General features: G+C 46.4%; 1 protein-coding gene across 1 annotated transcript in view; it reads right to left on the bottom strand.

Annotated features, from left to right (window-relative positions):
• NID2 (nidogen 2) overlaps window positions 1–17,385 on the bottom strand; it is a 71,174-nt gene that overhangs the window by 15,099 nt on the left and 38,690 nt on the right. The window contains exons 9-15 of the mRNA XM_019646164.1: window positions 15,181–15,324; window positions 13,826–13,954; window positions 12,807–12,950; window positions 6,255–6,374; window positions 5,218–5,448; window positions 983–1,204; window positions 208–377 (exon numbers count right to left, since the gene is read on the bottom strand). Coding sequence (XP_019501709.1) covers window positions 208–377; window positions 983–1,204; window positions 5,218–5,448; window positions 6,255–6,374; window positions 12,807–12,950; window positions 13,826–13,954; window positions 15,181–15,324 — 1,160 coding nt within the window. The remainder of the gene's footprint in view (window positions 1–207; window positions 378–982; window positions 1,205–5,217; window positions 5,449–6,254; window positions 6,375–12,806; window positions 12,951–13,825; window positions 13,955–15,180; window positions 15,325–17,385) is intronic.

The raw sequence follows: 17,385 nt of genomic DNA, 5'->3' as shown, positions 1-17,385 counted from the left end.
AAACGGGGAAAGCGGCCTTGGTCAGTCAGACATGACCTGGCAACGGAGAGCCTTACTTCCTGCGTTGCTGGTGGCAGGCCCCTATACACACAGACCCGTATAGACACTGCAGCCCAGGAACCCTCCAGGACCTCCCTCCACCCAAGCCCTTGCCCAGATCTGAAGGCCTCGGAGAGGCAGCTCCACCCCCACAGGAGAACACTTTACATGCAGTGACAGCAGGGTCTTGGCCGAGTCCTTCTGAAGCCGGGTACCATTGAGGGGCAAGTGGCCAATTTGCTGGCCCTGGGCATAGAGCAGGAAGGTGCCCACGGACGGAGGGGTCACGTCAGGCCTGGGCGTGGGCCGGATCATGGGTGGAGCAACTGTGGGTATACCTGCCGTGGGAAAGAGGAAGGTGTGAGGAGCAGAGAGGAAAGGAAACGGTGGGTTGGGGGAGAGGAGAAACTTTCCCACACACAAGAGCCTCCAAAGACATCAAAAGTTCTTTATCCTAGACAGATGTTCTCCAGATGTTCCTTAAAAGAAATTCTAATTTCTAGGATTTTTTTTTCCCAAGGATCAATTATGTAAATCACTGCCAATTACTAGGGAGGAAGACAATAACACATTTCCCCCTGAACAAAGCAGGTTTTTGTTTTTTTGTTTTTTTTCTTTAAACTAGAGCCAGTATTGTGTCAGCTTCTCTTTGGGGCCCTAGGGTGACACGCGTCCCCTTTCACCCTGGGCTGGGGAAGGGGAGTAACTGCATGCTGTACTGGGTTCCATATGTGCCAATTACAGAAACTGCTAATCACAAAACCAAACAAATCCAAATTGGGGTCTTGGGTGGACCAGATTATAAATCAACAGCACAGTAGTGACTTCTTTCACTGGACTTGTCGACCCCTTGTTTGCCCACCTCCACGCACAGCTGGCAGCCCCCCTCATGAGAAACCTCAGATGCAGCCGGGGTGAGGGAGGGCTGCCCCTGGTTGCTTACATGCAGGGGTGCTGCCTGGCTGGGAGCGGGTGCCTTGCACCTCTCGGCCGTCTTTGTCCACACACCAGCAGAAGTCACTCTTCCCATGGCACTGCAGGGGGGTGAAGTGGCCCAGGTCATCGCACTGGGGCACGTACTGGTCGTCCCTGGGCGTGCCGCCATAGTGCTCCAGCAGGTTTTCCCTCCAGCGCTCACAGACGGTCCGGGGCCTCTGGGTGGGCTCTGAGCAGATGGGACAAAAAAACCTTTGATTGTGAGCCAAGGACAATGCAGCATGTAGTTCAAGATCCCCGTGCCTGGCCTGCTGGCCTTCCTCCTCCTCGCGTCCATTAAGGAAGCCTCGGCCAAGTCCCTGAACTGGAGCGGAGCAGTCAGTGCTCTTAAGAAGTTCACAGGAGTCAGGAGGAGGGGGTCATCCTGATGCTCCTGTCTTCCCACGCCAGAAGGGTTTGTCATCAAGCCCCCACCACATCAGGAAAGAACAAGAGGAAGCAGTAAGATCAGGGGTGCAGGGCTTGCTCAGCCTGGGAAGGGGGATGACCTCAGGAGAGAAGAGGCCCATGCAGACCACTCCGCCTGGGGCCCAGGGCATATCTGCTAACAACACTTGTGGGGCTTTGGGGGTTCAGTGACTTACATGATGCTTAAAGCAAATATTTATTCTTTCCCATTTGATTCAAACTCCAGGACCTGCATTTGAGAGGATTATCTTGAGACTGGCTAGTGTGCATCTTAGAAAGTACTGCTGGGGCCGGCCAAGTGGCTCAGTTGGCTAAGACCTTGCTCAAGAGTGCAAGCTCTGAGTAACAGGGTCGCCGGTTCAATTCCCACATGGGCCAGTGAGCTGCGCCCAAGCTGAGCTGCCACTGAGCTGCCAACAGGTGGCTGAATGGCTCAGCTGGTGAGAGCACGTGCTCCTAACAACAAGGTGGCCGGTTCGACTCCCGCATGGGATGGTGGGCTATGCCTACACGCAACTAATATTGAACACGGCACCTTGAGCTGAGTGGCTGCGAGCTGGTGATGGTTGACTGACAGGCAGCCAGGTGGCGACTGGACTTGGAGCTGCGTTAGCTGTGCCCTCCACAACTAAGATTAAAGGACAACAATTTGGCTGTTCCCCTTCCCCAATTCCCCACCACTGTTCCACTCAATTCCCCAATATTAAAAAAAAAAAAAATCTAAAAAAAAGGGTAAGTATTGCTGAATGCCCTACTTACATGGCCTTCAGTATCTGTCCATATCTGAAAGTATAACGTATGGTAATGGGTATATGTGAGCAGAGTGGAGGTGGTGGCAAACAACTTGATACTGTTTTGACACTCCAGTTCCTGGACGTCCTTTGGTTACCCTGCTCCTGAGATTATCTCAAAGCTGCCTCTTTTCTATGGGCTCCAGCTTCCTGCCATGTTGCTGGCTCCTTTCTCCAGCTCCTCCCCCTGTCTTCCTCCCTCGCAGCTCACCACCATGCTTAAACTCCCGTTAGCTTCTCTTGCGGAGCAGTTTCTCCACCTGCAGTTTACTCCAGTCAGCTTCCACAAGGCTATCGAAGCTCTGTCCCAAACACAGCAGTTCTCTGTCTGAGAGGATTCTGCTACAGCTCCTCAAATAACTTGTACAGTCATCTATGGTACGATTGCCTAAAGGGACTTAAAAAAGGAGAAGCACTTTCTATTTACTTCCTGCAATTCAAAGCCTATGGTCTATAGACTCATACAGCCAAGTATCAATAGCTACTTGATATCACCATTTGAATGTATAACAGAAATCGCAGAGAACTCACAAAAAAAAACGGCCCCTGCTTTCCCCCATCAAAGCTGCTCTGCCCTCGACTTTTCCTTATGAGTACATTGCACCTCCATATTTCCATGGCTCAGGCCCAATTGTCTTTGACTCTTTTCTTTCTCTCACTTTCTATGTGTCAGGGTGTGTCAGCTGTACCTTCAAAATACATTCAGAATATCTTCACTTCTCACCACATCCACTCCTGTTACCCTGGGCCAAGCCCCGTCGTCTCATTCCAGGATTACTACAATACCTTCTTACTGGTTTCCCCGCTTCCACCCTCTCCCCCCACCCCCACCCAGTGTAAAAACCAGCAGCTGGAAGAGTCCCTTTAAAACCAAGTCATTTCATGTCATTCCTTTGGTCAAAGCCTCCAACGTCTTCAAAGAACCAAGTTGGAAACATTACAGTTGGGCTCTAGCACCTACAATTCCTGTAGGAAAGCAGGAAGATGGTGAATAAAATCCTCAGAGCTCAAACCCAATTAGCTCAACTATAAGACTCACCAGGTTTGGAGGAGGTGGCTGCCCTTCAGGCTGTCTCCTTAGCTCATGACCCATGGGAAGCAAAGCGCTTTCTAAGACCTCATGGAGAAGGAAAGCCTGATTTCCTCATCCAGATGTGTCTCAAAGAACCAGGAGAGAGCGGGAAATGCCACTCCCTCAAACACTCGCCATCCATCGCAAGGTGGGATTCCCTGGAAAAGTTCCCACCACCACCCCTGGTCCACATTCCAAATTCAGAGGGTCCTTTCTTGGTTCAGGGCACCACCCAATGAGGCTCGTGTCTGTTTGGAATGAGGACACACAGCACAGTCAGCTTCTGGGAAACGGGCACCTCCCATCACTCACACGTGGGCATCCCTCTCACTCCTTACTATGTGAAGCTACTTCTCAATCCAACCACGGATTTATTGCTCTTCTGTTTCTGGTTGGCAAGGTTTAAATATTTTGAAATGTTGAGCAGAGTGTGTTCTCTCCCCCTTCAGGCTGACCCCATTATGCAGATGAGACTAGTCGGCAATGGCAGCCAAGGCCAAACCAGCTCCAAGACGGAAATCTGGGCCATGGGAAAAAGTCTGCACAGAATATGTCCCTCTTTGAGTCATTAACTTCTCATTCTCTTGGCGCCCTTTTGAATCACTGTCCTTAACACATGGATGTCCCAATAAATTGAACTAGAATTCTGAACCATGCCCTTAAGGCAACTCCCAACCATCTGATTTCTTCAAATCCCAGCTGGAGTTAGAACCAAGGCTTTTTAAAGAGTAGGCATGAGTGAAACAGGATTTTTCACTCTTTTTTTTGGACCTCAATATCTTTTCCTAAAAATAAAAAGGGATAGAGGAACTAGGAGTGTCACCGTGGAAACAAGGGTATACATCTAGATTAAGCATTACCAATTTTTACCTATGTGAATCTTAGAATCACTGATGCCTTGGCCGTAACAATATTATTAAAAGGATTAAAACTGGTGGTAATTATCCAGCTCTTCATACTCACACACATGAAAGCATTTATGGAACCCTTTTCAATAATAAAAATGGATCTTGGAATAACAAGCTCATGGGTACAGGAATTAGTCTGGCTAAAACAGTATCAAACCAATCATACGTTCTTCATAATAAAGTTCTTTATATATATATATATATAAAAAAAGATCTTCCCATCGCTGAACAGTTCAGCAAGGAGCAGAAACTTGCCATGGCCACCTGCAGTTGGCGTGAACTTGTGAGCACTTGATAACCATGCGTCATCCGGACGGGGAGTGCTCAGTGATAGACGTGTCATCAGCATCTCAGATCACACAGGTTAACAAAACAGGGTCCTGCGTCACTTCTAGAGGAGGCTGGGGCAAGAGTGATGAGGACCCACGGACCCATGGGCATCTTGGGCCCGTCAGAGAGGACTGGGCTAGTAGCACAGAGCAAACTAGCAGGGTCCACCCACAAGTGACATACTTATTTTCTTATTGATATTAAAACAGCCTTTAGACTGTTTCCTGCAATTCAGAAGGCAGAGTTAAGTGACTAAAGTTATATGGGAAGGCAGTTATCCTTTTGGGCAAAAGGCTGGGCCAGCAAGATCCTCTGGCCCTGACGTCTTAACATCTCCTCTAAGCTGCCGTAATAGATCTAGGGCAATAGCCTCAGCCTAACCTGCCCGCTCAATCTCAACTTCTAGTCTTGTACTCTATGAGGGCTACGAGGCTGGTGTCCAGTGAGGAACAGTTAACGCATATGTCCTATGTGTATGTCTCTATGTTCCTGTAACGTGAATGTGCATAGAGGTATGCACATGTCCTCCAAGTGTTCCTAGGAAGCAGAACAGGGATCCACCCTGAGTCTGCATGGTCTGGGCAGGGGTTATAATCTACCCCACAATCTGCGCCATTCTGTTTCTCAAGCCCAGGCCTAACCTGGAACACAGTTTCTCCCCTGTTTGGCTCACCTGGTGGTCCACAGTGAGGTGGAGTGGAGCCAGGCGGAGTCCGGGTCCCAGGGACTTCATGACCGTCAGGGTCCACGCACCAGCAGAAGCCGGTGCTGCCATGACACTGCAGCGGCAGGAAGTTGCCCTGCTCGTCACACTGTGGGATGTGGATCCGGGAACCGGGATAGGTGTGTTGAGCCTGAGCATTGCGCTGCTGGTGTTCACAGGGCTTCAGTCCTGAGGTGGGGGCTACGGGGCCAGGGAAGAGGAGATACAAGGGCGGAACAAAAGGCATCGCAACCCACCCACTTTTACCAGCCAACCTCAAAGTCTCCTGTCTGAGGTGTTTCCACCTGTAGCTAGATGACAGCATAACATGGAGAAAATAGCAAAGCGCTGGGATTTTGGAGTCCGGAATTCTTATTTTAGCTCTGCCATTGTCTACTAGTATCTCTCTAATTCTCACGGTTCACCCTAGAAGTCCCTAGCTGACAATACCATAAAACAGCCACTCCCCTCAGCCCACAGGCTCCTGTTGCTGTCTGGATAAAATGAAGAGCAACCGTGGCTTCTGTCCAAACATCCCAAGAGACTCTGGAGAAAACAACCCTCTGCTCATCCTCTGAGGTCCAGAGTTGAAGTCTGAGCAGCTCCAGGTCAATGGCTGTCACTAGATTGCAAGTTCTCCTGGAGCAGTCACGTAGGACCTTGCTCCCAGCTCACTAGTGCCTATGACTTCTGTTCAGTAAACTTAATCTCAATGCTTCATCTAAATCGCACTTACAAGGCAAAACAGATCACTAGGGCAGTTAACCAGAATTGCTACTAGGTGGGACAATGGATGGGTCACACACTGGGCCTCCCAGAATGCTAACTGCCAGTGAACTATCCGTAAACTGGGCAGCTGGATGGAACTGAAGGAAAAAAATCTAGATCCTGGAAGATCCAGTCAGGCCTCAGACCTAGATAACTCGAGAGTGGGCTGAAGTACTGTAGGAAAACAGCGCTGAACGAGCCAGGGGTTCTCTATCCTAAGCTGGCCTTCCGAACCTTACCAAGTGTGCACTGAAGTCCATCCCCGTGATAGCCAGCTTGGCAGCGGCAGGAGAAGGAACCAGGGGTATTGTAGCAGGTAGCCGAGGGGTGACATCTGTTTTCCGCACATTCATCAACATCTGCAGAGGTCAGAACAGGGACAGAAAGGGAGGGAGGAAAGGCAGGACAGCATGACTTCACTGCACTTGATCTGTGCTACTATACGGCCTTAGTGCACGTGGATCAATGATGGGGGATCAACTTCAGAAGACCTTTGGGCGTGAGCAGAAACATGCTGACCTAAAGGCAAGCGTAACAGCACGGAGTCTAGGGACACGTGAATTAACCCATTAGACCAAGAAGGCTCAGTGGAGAACTCCAACGGTGGTCACTCAGAAAAATACATCCTGCAGTATATTTCTAGAGCATCTTTCATCTACAGTGAATTCCAGGAAGCTATTACCTTTGAACTAACCTTTAGACTAGATATCATTTCCTTTGAGTACACTATAATAAATATATGTAACAATAGTTTTTTCCTTTCATTGTTGGCGCTGTCTCCCTATGGCACTGGCTTACAAATGCAGAGAAGCCATGAGGCGCTAAATACTCTTTCAGCTAAGTTAGAAGGACATTCAGTCTTGTTTAATCAGAGTCCTACTATCTAGAATGCCCTGTTAATCAGAAATTTTCTTTACTTTCCACTTTAAAAAAAAAATAGCAAAGTATAAGAAAAATATCAGGGGTTTTGAAACAGCAGTTTATCATTATAAGTTTATCATTATCATTATAAGTTACTATCATTATAAGTTTATCAAGCTTATAAGTACAAATAGTTCTCACAGTACCATGAGGGATAATTTTCATACATCTCAAAACTATAGCATCTTGAAACTTCAAACAAAAGCCAACTAATATTCCTTTTATTTACTAAAATCAGTACATGTTGACAATAAGGCACTCAACTCCCTTCCCCCACCCCCCACAACACACACGAACTAAACAACAACCACAAAGAAAGCCACCTCTGAGTCTAACTATTCAAACTAATGCCCAGCGGTTGAGACTGGCTATCTTCAGAGACAGGAAGTCCTCCCAAGCAAGAAGAGGATAAGGGTGTAGGTCTGATCTAGGCTCCACTGAAAATAAAGTAGTCATGTCCACAATAACATCCAAAAACTACTTTCAAAATGTGTGAATAGGAAAAAAACATGGGATGAGATGACCAGTGTGAAACCTGGAAAACAGGAGTTCCAGGAGGGGTGAACTGCAACAATCGGTTCCGCCCCAGGGCAGGGCCAGTGGGACCCAGGAAGCCAGAGACTTATGGCCCTGACTTTGATGTGAATCAGCTGGGGACAGAGGTGGCTCCTCCCCCAGCCGCCTGTGACCCAGATGGAATCTCTTCTAGGGTTATCAGTGCCACCCTGACTGTGACAACATGCTCACTGAGTCACCTGCCCATGACTAAGGGACCTTCCTAGGTACCAGTAAGCGGATACATGGGACATTCAACACAGACCTTCTGTTCACAGGAGAGGAACCTCTTACATTGTTATTAGCAAATTACCATTCTGTTTATCCTCAGTCTCGAGGGAGATTAGTCAACATAAATTAGCTCCCTTAAGTCCAAAAACATCCTGAATGCTCGACACAACCAAGCTTAATGCCACCCAGAAAGGCTCTGCCCAGATGAGCAGTCAGCCTCCATGGTCACCTTCCTTTCACCTACGAAGGCAGAAATGTAGTTATAAATTCATCTGCAAGGTTAGAAGCAAACAAGGCTACTCAAACCCCAAATAAACCAAATGAAAACAGTAACCAAAACTATCTCCAATCTAATGAATGTGAGTTCTATATTGTCATATTTAATTAGCCTTGAGGTTGGCACTCTGTCTCTTCTAAAGCACAATTCAAATGCCCAGTTGGGCAAAGCTGGTGACCATCCAGTTCCTTAAGCCTGGAAGAGGCTGTAAAGTTGGCTATAAAACCAAAGCTGTGAAAATTAACATCCAGCCAAATGCAGGAAATTAAATCTATTCAAAATACATATGCTAAAAGTACTTCTCATGGTCACAGGAACCCAGGCAATGACAGGAAGCAGGAATTCCTGAGACACAGGGCCTATTTCTAGAAGTCATGGATCAGCGTCTTGTAATTATTTTTAAACTAAGAGAGTGGGGACTCTCCGGAGCTACGAAGTTACTTATGTTCTTCACGCCCATGGCCTAGAATTCTGATCAGACCCGAAAGAGCAGCCACCTCCCCGGACACTAGAGTCACGGGGAGACAGTAACTGTTATAAATGACCATTAGGAAGGAAGTCCCCGAGGAGACTAAAAGCACCACTCGTGAGAAGCCCGTCCCCCAAAATTTAGAGAAGGTTAAGGCTCACTGAAGCGCTGTCCCTGACACCCTTGGAGGACCTTGCGCTACAAAAGAAACCGAGTCTGGTCAGCCACTCCAGGGCCTGAGCTCAGAGCAGACGACAGTCCCCACTCAGGAGTGCAAACACCGAGGGGAGTTTTGGGGGAACTGGAGCTTTTGTGTAAAGAATAACTCTTCCCTATTTCACAGGATGTCAGGCGAGAAAGTGTGGACTTGCAGCCCCTGGGTGAGGCAGGAGCTTTCCTTGTTATACCGTTGGCGAGGGGGCTGTATTTATGCTCAAGCACTGTCAAGGGGCTTTAGGGGCTCTTAGAATATTGAGGTCAACAAAGTTCGAGGCGTAGTAGAGCTCCTTTACCATTGAGATAATAAATGATGGCACAATCTCAGCCTAATTCTCCATTCTGTCATCTATTAAGCTGGCAAAAACCTGTTTTTTGGAAAGTGTGTTAAAAATCCTCCATTTTTAGTCCATGCTTTGGTGCTTCCGCATTCTTCTCAGTGCCATAAATCTGAACCCACACCCAAAACCAGCTGAAATCCCTTCGCAACAAACTCAACCACCAGACTAGACCGTAGCTTCTCCCTCTCCCTAACTCCCCCCACCCCTACCTGGTTTGCCTTCGAACCACACAGTGAAATTTCCTGGTGCCAATTAACCTCCATCCCACTCTGGACCCCAATAAAGGCTCCGGCCCACAAGTTCTCACGCCCCACCCGGCTGGGTGTGGCCCTGTGTGAACCTGCGAGGCACACGATGACCGCCTCTCTGGGACCTATGAGTATAATATACTTCTTCCTCTTAAGCCTTATTCTCTTCTCCTGTGGCTATACCAGCTTTACCATACCTCACCCAACATCATATTCTTAGAACAGGAAACCTGAGAGAGAATAATGTAAGTACCACCCCTCATAACCCTCCTGAGCAGCGATGGCTCTGGGAAACAGGCCATCTGGAACCCAGTTCCTCAATTCACACTTGCTCCTCCCTGGAAAGGTCCCAACTCAAAGCAATCTGCTTTGGCAACAGGCAAGAAGTCACCAAAAATCTGTAAGAACAAACATGCCTGAGAAATATCCAGCTCATACTAATACGGGGCTGAAATCCATCCAGACTGAGGGAGGCTAGGAACGATTTAACTCTACTTGGATAAAGTAATTCCCGCTAGTGACTAAGAGTAGATTGAGAGCCCAAAGCCAAGTGCAGCCTCTCCAGGGAACCTGGTTTGTAAAAAAAACTGGCTGGAGAAAAACTCACACACCCTTTTACTGCTGGTTTGATGGAATAAAAAGAAAATATGTGTGCTTCAAGAATGCACACTTTCCACAGAACAGAGGCTTCATCTCTATTTTTCTCTGTTTTCTCTATCTGTATAGTCATGGATGCATGCACACTGTGGCATGCCTTTAAATATGCACACATGTGCGCACACACACACACACACACACACACATATACACAAGCACACACACACAATAGGCTTATCCTGCAAGTCACCTTCATGACTAGCCCAGCCTGATTTACGCATGGCGGCACAGGTCACTAGGAAAATGACTCTTCCTTCTCTAGCACCACACAGTCTGAAAGCTTGGAAGATAATCATATGGTAACTGACAGTGGGAGGCAGCCTCTAAGATAGCCCCAGAGATCCCTACCTCCTGGTATTCACAGTCTAGTGTGATCCCCTTTCCCAGAGTACCTTGCTTCTCACCAATACACAAAAGCCATATTGAGGGGATGTCATTTTTGTGATTATAGCTTCCATCTTGCTAACAGATGTGCTGCCTGCCACTGGCTTTGATGAAGGAATCTACTGTGTTGGAGAGATCCGTGTGGCAAGAAGCTGATGTCACCTCCAGGCCACAGCCAGCAAAAACCTGAGGCTCTCAGTCCAACAGTCCTCAAGGAACTGAATCCTGCCAATAAGCATGCGAGGCTCTTTCCCCAGTTGGTCCATCGGATGAGGCGGCAAGCCTGCCAGACCCCTTGATTGCAGACTTGTGAGGGTCCTAAAGCAGAGGACCCACCTAAGCCACCCCCATGTCTCTGACCTATAGATAACAGGCATGTATTGTTCTAAGCTGCTACATTTGGGGGCGATCTGTTATGCAGCAATAGATAACTAACACACTGGGGAAGCAAGTGAGGGGTTCCCCATATCTTTAAGTTTGTGGGTTCCAGAGAGAATTCTAAAAGCAGAGAACCAGAGAGGTAACCCAAGTCTTATAGAACAGACTAGAAGTTAAAAGAAGGGAGGGAGAACGATCCTAGATGGGATTAGGGCAAGAAGCATTTAACCTCAATTAACATTCTGATGAATGATTAACACTCATCACATCTAGGCTGCAATTAGTTTCAACTTCTTTGCTTTAAACTAAAGACCTAAGGAATTAAATACTTTACAAACACCATCTCTGCTGACCTGAGCAGCCAGATGTTTAAATATGAAATTCTACTGACAAGATTTTTTTTTCCTATGCATTTGCATTTCTTAGAAATCAATAGTGTGTTAAATCAAAGTGAATGATAAGTTCCACAAGGGTAGAAAAAGCATTATTCCCACTGTGGGGTTTAACAGAAACAAGGAGTCTGTGCTCCACACCCTGACCCCCCATACCTGTAGAGGGTACCCCCATCTGTAAAGAGAGTATCGATTACAGACGGAGCGCTCTGGCTGGTTAAGTGTGACAAGCATCTGTCAATTACAGATCTACCTCATTCTAATTAGAGAAACACTTGAGCTCTGTTTAAAGCTGCAGGTGTTTTTTGCAGGGGGGCAGGTATGAACTAAGAGGCACAGCTTTGGGTCATTTCAATATAAACCGCGTTTTCAAGAAAACCATAAACAAAGCTTCTGTACAGAAGTGGGAACGTTAATTGACTAAAGAGCAAGGTTCAGGTGATACCAAAGAGCCCGCCACACCTAGAAAGGAGTGGAGGGCTGTGCTGCCCTGACACATTTGGTCAGTAATATATGGCTTCAGCCTGCTGGTCCAGTCAGTCTGTGCTGCTGAAACCAACAGGAAAAGGAACAAGGACAAGGGAGAAGGACAAGAGTCAAACCTCTGGTGAGGAGTGAGGGGCAGGCTATTTAGATCTGTTACGAGGCTCGCAGGAGTTCTAAGGCTGTTCTTAGCAAATCAGCCCAATGGGCCCAGGTGTACGGTGGCAGATGGAGGCAGCAACTCAAGGAGTTGGAAGAAGTCTGCTGTTTAGGTTTATGTTCCTAAGATAGACCCTTTTCCATTCCAAACCCTTTCCCCACCACTCTCTCACTCCCAGTGTCTCATTTCACCATAATTTGTGTGTTCTACTGATGGACAGACACCATGAACTTGAGTTTCAATTCAATCACATGCCACTGGGTACATTTTGAAAACCTTCAGTGGATTATATAGATTTACATGGAATAATTTCTAGATTAAAATACTACTAATCCCAGTTTCATGATGATTTATACCCAGAGTATTATGCCTAGATTTTCAGTAACCACCTCACTCAGTAACCACCTCACACATTATTTCTAAGTTAAATTCAAATAGTTAATCCTTCATTCTGGTTTAATGATTTTATGAAATGCTGTATGAAGTCTTAAAAGTAGTTCGATTTCTGGGAGAAAAATTTTATGTACTTAGGTATGCGTTAATATCATTTTATATCTGTGGAGTTTATCTATCTATCTATCGCTCTCCCTCTCCACAGAGAGAGAAGAGAGGGGGAAAAACAGAGAAAGAATTATATGTATGTTTAGATATAGCTTAAACTATCGCTTCAAGCAGGGGAATAGCAACTAAAAATTAGGCATGACTGGAAGCGCTGAATTAAGCCAATAACCAAAGAGACTGAAAGATGGAGACATCCTAACAGGAGAACCTATGACTTTCCCTGAGTTCCTCCAGCCTGTATGAGGCTCCAGGGAACAGAAGGTTACAGGCTGACAGTGGCTCCCCAGTGCTCCAGGCATGTTTCCACGAAGGACAACCATATATGCTCAACAATCTAATCCAAGGGAAAGCACCCTTTCTGACTCAGAGGACACCCTTCCTCTTTCTCTTTTGGCAATTCCAAGGCTGTGTGAGTCAAAGGAAGGGAGGGGCCCTTTCTGAGAGAGGTCCTGGCTATGTGGGGATGTGCGTCCAAGGTGACTGTCCACAGTCGCTGAGGCTGAGCTGCAGGTACTCACCGGCACACTGCTGTCCGTTGCCAGCATAACCAGGCAGGCAGGTGCAGCTGAACGTGCTGCCTCCGTGGTGAACGCACCGGGCCTGGTCAGCAGGAGCACAGGTATGGCTGCCATCCTCACAGGGGTTGGGAGGCGGGGCAACCACTAGAAAGAGAAGAAGGCAAGGATGTTCAAGAGTTCAAGTCTACAAATGGGTGAGGCTTGCTCTTCACAGTGTGATGTGCACATCAGCAGCATCGGGACATCTGGAGGCTTATAAGGAATGCAGATTCCCAGGCCCCGGCCCAGAACCAGGGAATCAGAATCTGAATTTTAATAAGGTCACTAGATGGTGTATATGCAAATAATCTGGGTTTGGGTTTAAAACACTAGGCATGAAGATCAATCATCAAAATAGTCTTTGTTTAAAGTTGGTAACTCCCCAAACTGGTGCACACATACACAGTCTCTACGATCACTGCTACTTTTTCATCCCACTGAATTAATATCACCTAATATCACCTAGCTCTACCAATGGGGTGAACTTGGAATTCTAGTTCTTTTGGATCCACTTTTAGGTCCAAAGCATTTTTTTTGGAACTCTAGAAATGGTGTATTTATTATAGATGGAGCTCTTTGGCTGGTCAAGTGGGACAACTATCTTTGAATTACAAATCCATTTCACTCTAATTTGAGAAATATCTGACCTCCACCTAGAGCTGTTGTTATTTATTAAAGAGGTTCATAGTCTTGTTACATTATTGGGCCAAATACCAAGACACACAGGAATCCCAACTGAGGTGAACATCCTTCAAACACTCAACACCAAAAATATCTATTTAGAGAAAAACAACAAAAACCAAACCAAAACAAAACAAAAAACCAGGACTGGACTGAGCCATAGCTTTGGGTTATTTCAATGAGAATTTTCTGTTTTCTAGAAAACCACACAGCAGAGCTTCTGTACAAAAGTGGAAATATTAATGAATCAAAGATTCAGCATCATTTTGGCCAAAAAGAGGAATGAGTTTGGCACTCACAGATGCAAGTGTGCTGGTCGTCTGCAAACTCGTAGCCATTCCGGCATTCACACGTATATCTTCCCGGTAAGTTGATACACACAGAGTTGGGGCCACAGCGATGGAAGCCGGTTGCACATTCATTTAAATCTAGGAAATATGAACAGAAAAGTGCTGCTTCAATCAAGAGTCCCACAAGTGGACGCTCTAAAAACTCAATCTTTTCTTACCCTATGAGGCTTCAATGGGACTAACAATTGGTGGACAAAATAGGAGTTGAAATGTAGGATTTTTAAATACGAAATATGGATGCATGTTGCAGATCATCATGAACAACAAACGTATATTTCAGGTCATTTAAGTATAAGCCACAGAGAGATATATTTTGAACAAATATTCAAATATTCTGAGAATTCTTTAAACATGCTGAACATTTAAATGAAAAAACACTATAACAATTTTTCTTTTAACATGTAAATTTCTACTGCTGTTTTTTGGGACATAATAGGTGAAAGAAACATAATGTCTGAAATCTAAATATAGCCAGAAAACATACTTTTTAGTAAATGTAAGAAATACTTAATACAGACTTACACTTAAAAAACTTAAGAACTCAGGGGCCAGCTGAGTGGCTCAGTTGGTTAAGAATTGGCTTAAGAGCGTGAGCTCTGAGCAACAGGGCCACTGGTTCGATTCCCATATGGGCTAGTGACGCTGCACCTGAGCTGAGCTGTCACTGAGCTGCCAAGAGGTGGCAGGATGGCACAGCTGGTGTAACAACAAGACTGCCTGTTTGATGGTGGGCTAAGCCCATCTGCAACTAAGACTGAACTCGGCACCTTGAGCTGAGCTGTTGCCCGGATGACTCAGTGGATAGAGCATGTGCTCTTAACAACAAAGCTGCCGGGTTTGACTCCAGTATGGGATGGTGGCTACGCCCACCCGCAGCTAAGATTGAACACAGCACCTTGAGCTTAGAGGCCATGAGCTTCCAACGGGAAGTCAGATGGCGACTGGCACCCTCCACAATGAAGAGTGAAGAAGAACAACAATTTGGCTGGTCCCCTCCCCCAGTTCCCCAACACTGTTCCCCTCCCCCAATTCCCCAATAAAATCTTTTAAAAAAAAACCTTAAGAACTCAAGCTATCCAGGAATTGCAGTAGACATCTTTTCACAGTCCCCATCCCAAATACCTACCCTCTAAGCTGCCCTCTCAAACCTAACCAGAGTATGCTTTCATTTATAAATCACTTCTTTACATTAACAGCTGCTAAACTCATTGATGAATGGCGATCATTAAGAAGACAGGCACTTGTCTGTTATACGTAGAGCACTGGAGGACCCCATGAAAGAACACAAAGCATATGGCTCTTACCCACACAATTCCTTCCATCGCCATGGTACCCAGGTGCGCACTCACAGGTGTATTCCACACCTGTCCCTGGATGGCACTGAGCTGTCATGTCACATGTGTGGCTCCCATCATAGCAAGGATTCACTGGGTTGGGGTCTGAGTTCTCTGTGTGGGCAGAGAGGAAATAAAAAACAAAACCACAATCTAGCTATTGTTAAGAGAATGGCACAGAAGGAAGGAGATTGAAGAGTTCTTGGAAATGACCGTATACTTGTCTGTGTTTGGGGGCCCACCTGGCAACCTTAATACATTAATATTCACAGCTAGGGTGAATTCACTGTATTGCAGTTTTAAATTCCAGAATGGTTTCCTCCTGCCAACTCGACAGACAACTAACCTTTTCTTACTTACAGTAGGTTCGTGTCCAGGGAATAAAAATATCCAACACATGGCATCCTGTTATTTAAAAATGCTTTTGGTCTATCGTCTCATGTGATTCTCACGATAATTCTGTGAGGTAGGCTGTTGTCCCCATGACCGGTAATTTTCATGGATAAGGAGAGTAAGCAAGAGACACTGGAAAAACTGCCAGAACTCACAAAGCCAGAAGGGGTACAGCAAGGACTCATATCCCAAATTTCTACCTCTAAGTTGGGCAATCTTTCACTAAAATTCACTGTAAGTCAATTCTATTGAGAAAAATCTTGCTTTTTAAAGATTTATAAGGCCAAATAAATAGGAATGATTTTTTGCAGTATTTACTTTTTAGGTTTAACCTTGTTATGGAACCATCCACCCAGTAGGTAACAATGACTGTTAACATCTAAAGTCTTCCCTAAAGAACTTTATTTCCAGTTAGATTGTAACAGGAAAGCTTACTGAGCAGTATGTGCCAGGCACTGTCCTACACCTTTTACATACCATCCCGTTTAACCCTCAGGACTACACCGCGGGAAAGGTATTTTCATCCTCTTCATTTCTACTGCAGCACAGAGAGGCTGAGGAACCCAGCCAAGGCCACACAGTCATGAGAGGTGGATAGAGCTGGGATAGAAAGCCGGGGAGTCTGACTCCAGAGACTTTGTACCACGTTGCTACAACCACGACCAAAGGAACTTCATAAAGTTATCTAGTCTAAGCCAAGGGCACAGAGATGGCAGTATTGTAGAGAGTCCCAGATGGGATGAATCCATTAACCCTGGGCACTAAAAATAATCTTATATCTGCCAGAGCTGCTGAAGAAAATAAAGAAAACCCAACACAATGTATGTGAAAGGCAATTCTCCCACAGGCAGGCCTACTCGCTTTCCAGTGACTGTTCCTTCCTCCTCCTCACTTAAGGTTTTAGCTTTGTCTCAGTCCCTACAATTAATTCTGATCTTGTATTCAAAAGATTTCAGGAGCCCCACCCAACCCTCCCAGGCTCTACATCAAGCCATCTCTGCTACCAGCGGGGCTCCATCTAAGCTGTGATAACTTGGACTTCTGCCTTGGGCCTCTGTGACTGATTCTCTGTCTTCACAGCCAGCTTAGTACACTTCAAGTCCTGCCTTGTTCTTAACAGCTCCCTCATGTCCCCAGAAACCAGCATCTCGGCATCTGTAGACAGCCTTTGGCAGTGCCACCTGCTTTAACGTCCAAGTACCACCTCCTCCTGGATTCCCTCTCAGTTTACTCTATCTCACCTGCATCTCCCTAATGCCTTACCTCATTGTGAGTGGACCCTGCCCAGGTAACTCCTAGTCTGGACACAAATGCTTGCTGCTGTCACCTGCCTCGCAAACTAGACTTCCTCCCAGTCCTTCAGGATGTCTGGCCACCTCCCCAGGGCCTGACTGCCCACGTTTGGCTTCTTCTAGTTTTCTGCTGTGAACTAGGATGCCTTGGCTGAGTCCCTAATGGGGGACACCCTTGCCTTCTGATAAACTCCTACCATCTGCTTCATAGGAAACACCACAGTGTGTTCCTGCAGTGGAACATTCTTAGTATCGATTCCCATATGATGGGTTTATCCTTGGTTCACCTCAGTGTCACTGGCTGGAGTAACAGCATCTTTGCCAAGAGAAGAGGACCAACAAATGGCTCCAGCACTTTGCAAACCTGATGAACTTAATCCAGCGCAAGCCTAGCCCCCCCCCCCCCCCCCAGATCTCTTGGCAGACAGGACAGAAGCACGGCACTGGGGGTTGTGACTGGGGGGTAGTACAGACCAGATTCCTGAGTCAG

This window comes from Hipposideros armiger, unplaced genomic scaffold (assembly GCF_001890085.2).
Source record: "Hipposideros armiger isolate ML-2016 unplaced genomic scaffold, ASM189008v1 scaffold_5, whole genome shotgun sequence".
Classification (NCBI taxonomy): domain Eukaryota; kingdom Metazoa; phylum Chordata; class Mammalia; order Chiroptera; family Hipposideridae; genus Hipposideros; species Hipposideros armiger.
Note: the sequence above shows the minus strand (reverse complement) of the source record. Positions and strands in the feature narration are given on the sequence as shown.